The sequence below is a fragment of the Chenopodium album genome, chromosome 16 (assembly GCF_948465745.1).
Source record: "Chenopodium album chromosome 16, dcCheAlbu1.1, whole genome shotgun sequence".
In the NCBI taxonomy this organism is placed as follows: domain Eukaryota; kingdom Viridiplantae; phylum Streptophyta; class Magnoliopsida; order Caryophyllales; family Amaranthaceae; genus Chenopodium; species Chenopodium album.
Genome location: NC_137849.1, coordinates 30,950,097 through 30,953,942, shown reverse-complemented (window position 1 = coordinate 30,953,942; position 3,846 = coordinate 30,950,097). Strand labels below are relative to the sequence as shown.

At 35.2% G+C, this 3,846-nt stretch overlaps 1 protein-coding gene across 1 annotated transcript; it reads left to right on the top strand.

The window, feature by feature from the left end:
- Nucleotides 1-245: 245 nt before the first annotated feature.
- Nucleotides 246-3,485, top strand: LOC145585107 (zinc finger BED domain-containing protein RICESLEEPER 2-like). Its single transcript, XM_081641844.1, has 2 exons — nucleotides 246-461; nucleotides 1,024-3,485. Exon 2 carries the CDS (start codon nucleotides 1,830-1,832, stop codon nucleotides 3,006-3,008), a length of 1,179 nt encoding a protein of 392 aa, XP_081497970.1. The 5' UTR covers nucleotides 246-461; nucleotides 1,024-1,829; the 3' UTR covers nucleotides 3,009-3,485.
- The last annotated feature ends 361 nt before the right edge of the window (nucleotides 3,486-3,846 follow it).

The following is a 3,846-nucleotide window of genomic DNA, read 5'->3' as shown; positions in this document are numbered from 1 at the left end:
GAGAATTGATCCAAACCGAACCAAATTAGAAATTCGGTTCGGTTTTTTCAGTTTTCGGTTTAGATTCGGTTCCAAAAAACTGAAATCGAATTATTTCGGTTTGGATTCGTCTTGGGGTCCCAAAAACTCGAAAATCGAAATCCAAACCAAAATGTTTAAGCCCATGGAGATTTCCAGCCCAATTCCCCTACATATATGTAGCAAACCCTAATTTCCTCCTTCATCTTTTCTAACTTGCACCCAAAACCCTTATCCTCCAGAATATTCCTCCACCTTCATTCCTTAATTCCTCACCAAAACCCTTACCCTCCCTCATCACCTCACTTAGACACTCTCCGGCCACCGTATCTCACCACCACCTTCCTTCAATTCCGGTGTTTCATGTTCGTACTCCACTACTCCCTCAAATCTGTGACGCGCCAGCACCTTCTGTCGCCACCACCTCTCTCAGTCACTCAAAGGTAAGAATTCTTATTTACTCCTCTTTTCCTATTTCTCTTCGAATTTTATTGGTGAATTTGTTGTTTAATTCTGTTTGAATTGGGAATTTGAAGTTCTATTATGTTCGAATTTAATGATGTTTTGTTCTGTTATGTTCAAATTGGTGAGTACTTATGTTATTTTTGATAGATTGATTGGTTTATGAGCCTTAATTTTGTAGTATAATGATTTATTTTCTGTTTTTTGTTGGTTGTTTTGTTTTGTTATGTGCGACTGTTGAAATTGATTAATTGATAGCGTTGGATTATTTTCTTTTATTTTTGATAGCAATGATTCATATATTTCACTCTTTTGCAATCCCTAATCAGTGATTCCATTCAAATTTCTATTGCCTACCAACTGTTTGTTAAAATGCCCTGTGTGACTGTTGAAATGTTAACTTGCTGACTTAATGGTGGTTTACTGGTTTATGCATATTTGATGTTGTTGAAAACTTGAAATGCTGGTTTATGCTGGTTGCCCTATTGGCCCCTATATATTAGTTTATGTGTTGATATGCTGGTTTTTTCTGTCTTAAATCAGCATGTCCACAAATATGGGTGACATTGAAGGAGGTGCTCCTAATGAAACAGAGGAGCATCAATCCGATAATGATAAATCCAAACTAAAAAGGAAGAGAATGAAGGATCGCTCTGAAGTTTGGGAGCATTTTATCAAAGAAGAAACACCCATCGAAATGGAAGCAAGTTGCAAATATTGTGGTATGAGATACAAGTGTGGTACAAAGAGAAATCGCACTAGTCCTTCTAGGCTCACATAAATAGATGCCGTAAGTACCCCTATAATACTCCTAAAGATTCAAAACAAATCTTGTTGTCTTTCAAAAGTAAAGTTGAAAGTGGTGGTACTAGTGGGTTGTCTTATGTGAAATATGATCCGGTTTTAATTAGAAAAGCTTTATCTTTCATGGTTATAGTTGATGAATTGCCTTTTAAGTTTTTTGAGGGAGTAGGTTTTAAACATTTCTGTAATGTTATTGAGCCTAGATTTCATGTTCCTTCAAGAATTACCGTGGCTAGAGATTGTTATGAAACCTTTTTAACTGAAAAAAAGCTGAAAATGGTATTAAAAAAGTGTAATCAAGGGTTTCTTTAACAACTGATACATGGGCATCTATTTAGCAAATTAATCATATGTGCTTGACTGTTCACTTTATAGATAATAAATGGAAATTGCAAAAAAGAATTCTGAATTTTTTTCCTATATCAAGTCATAAGGGTGAGGAAATCGGGAAAGAAATTGAGAAATGTTTGTTGGATTAGGAGCTTGAAAAAGTATTTTGCATAACTGTTGACAATTCTAGCTCAAATGATACTGCAATAGGATATATGAGAAGGAAAATAAATGGTTGGAAAACTGGGGTTCTTAAGGGTCGGTTCCTTCATATGCGTTGTGTAGCATATATTGTGAATATGGTTGTTTCTGATGGCTTGAAAATTGTTAATGAGTCTATTACTCGAGTGAGACATGCTGTTAGATTCATCAAACAATCCCCTGCTAGGTTATCAAAGTTTAAAAAATGGGTTTTGGATGAAAAAATCAGTTCTAGAAAGTTGTTGTGTCTTGATGTACCTACTAGGTGGAACTCCACCTATTTAATGTTGGATGCTGCTTTAGATCTTGAGTTTGCTTTTGAGAGGTATTCTGAGGAAGACCCTCATTATGTGATTAAATTAAATGAGAGGGGAAGGAAGGGTTGCCCTAATTATGAGGATTGGGAAACAGTGAGAAGGTTTTCTGAATTTTTACAAGCCTTTTATGATCTTACCTTACGTGTCTTTGGTTCTTTGCACGTGAATTCTATTTTATTTTCTCATGAATTGGTGAGTGTTGCTATACTTTTGAAAGATTTGATTACAAATGAGGATCCGGAGATGTGTCTTATGGCTAGTAAAATGAAGGACAAATATGACAAATATTGGGGTGATCTGGAGAAAATGAACATGCTGATTTTTATTGCTGTTGTACTTGATCCTCGTTACAAGTTAGATTATGTTGAGTGGATGATATCTAAAATTTATGATTCTTTGATTGCATCTGTCATGGTGAATAATTTGAAAGAGGCTTTGAATACGTTGTATGAGGAGTATCGTGTTTCTTCTAGTGATGTGATTAGGGAGGAAGTGTCATCAAGTAAGGATGATTCCCAATTTTCTCCCAAACACAAGAAGATTGAGGCTTTGAAAAGTAAGTATAAGAAACACAAGTGTGAAAAAGATGGAGATGCAAAAATTGAGTTAGACATGTATTTGGATGAGGAAACGGAGGAGGAATCTGAAAATTTTGATATTTTAGAGTGGTGGAAGTTTAATAGTGCTAGGTTTCCTACAATGGGGAAAATGGTGCGTGATATACTTGTTGTCCCTATCTTAACAGTAGCCTCTGAGAGTGCATTCAGCACTGGTGGTAGGGTTCTAGACCCATTTAGGAGCTCCTTAACTCCAAGGTCGTTGAAGGACTTGTTTGTGCTTAAAATTGGCTACATTCTTCTCCATTTCCTAATATAGAATAGTGTTTACAAGAAGTTGAAGACCTTGAAGAAGGTAATATAAAACAACAATTATCATATGTTATTTTTTTTTTCATTATGTCATATATATTATGTAACTTGTTTATTTTTTGAATGTTAGACTTGAAGAATGACAATTAATGGTCCAAACCCAGACTTGGTTGAGCTTGATTGAATGCTTGAAGAGTAAGCTACCAAGAAAAAAGCTGCCATGTTGAAAGAAGTTGTTGCTAGACTTGAATGAATCTGCTACCATGTTGTTTTTAGCTGCTGCTTGTTGATTTTTAGCTGCCATGTGGACTGTCATTTTATTTTTAAGACTATTGTTATGTCTGTAATTTTTTTTTGGCTGGACAAACTTTTTTTTTTTATTATGTTGTTTCCTTGAATTTGGAAATATTATGCTTACAGACTTAAGTGTTGTAGTTCATGACATTATGGTTGTGGAAGCTTTTTTCTTAAAATTTATGCTTTTGTTCAGGAATAGGTACAAAATTTAGGCCTTTAAAAGGCCCAAAACTATTTGTCCAATAAAGCCCAGAATTTAAGGCCCAAAACAACAGCCCAAAAAAATTCAGTTTGAATTGGATTCATTTCTCAAAACCGTATTATTTCGGTTTGGATTGGATTGGATTGAATCCAAATTCGGTTTGGATTCGGTTTCAAAAATCGGAAACCGAAATAATTCGGTTTGGATTCGGTTTGGGGTATAATCCAAACCGAATACCGAGCTTTCACCCCTAAACCCACTTGTGAATGTTCCACATTGGAGAAAGAGGAGAGGTGATTCTACTTTTTAAGGTAGAGGAGTTACTCCTACTATTGTCAATTGGTTT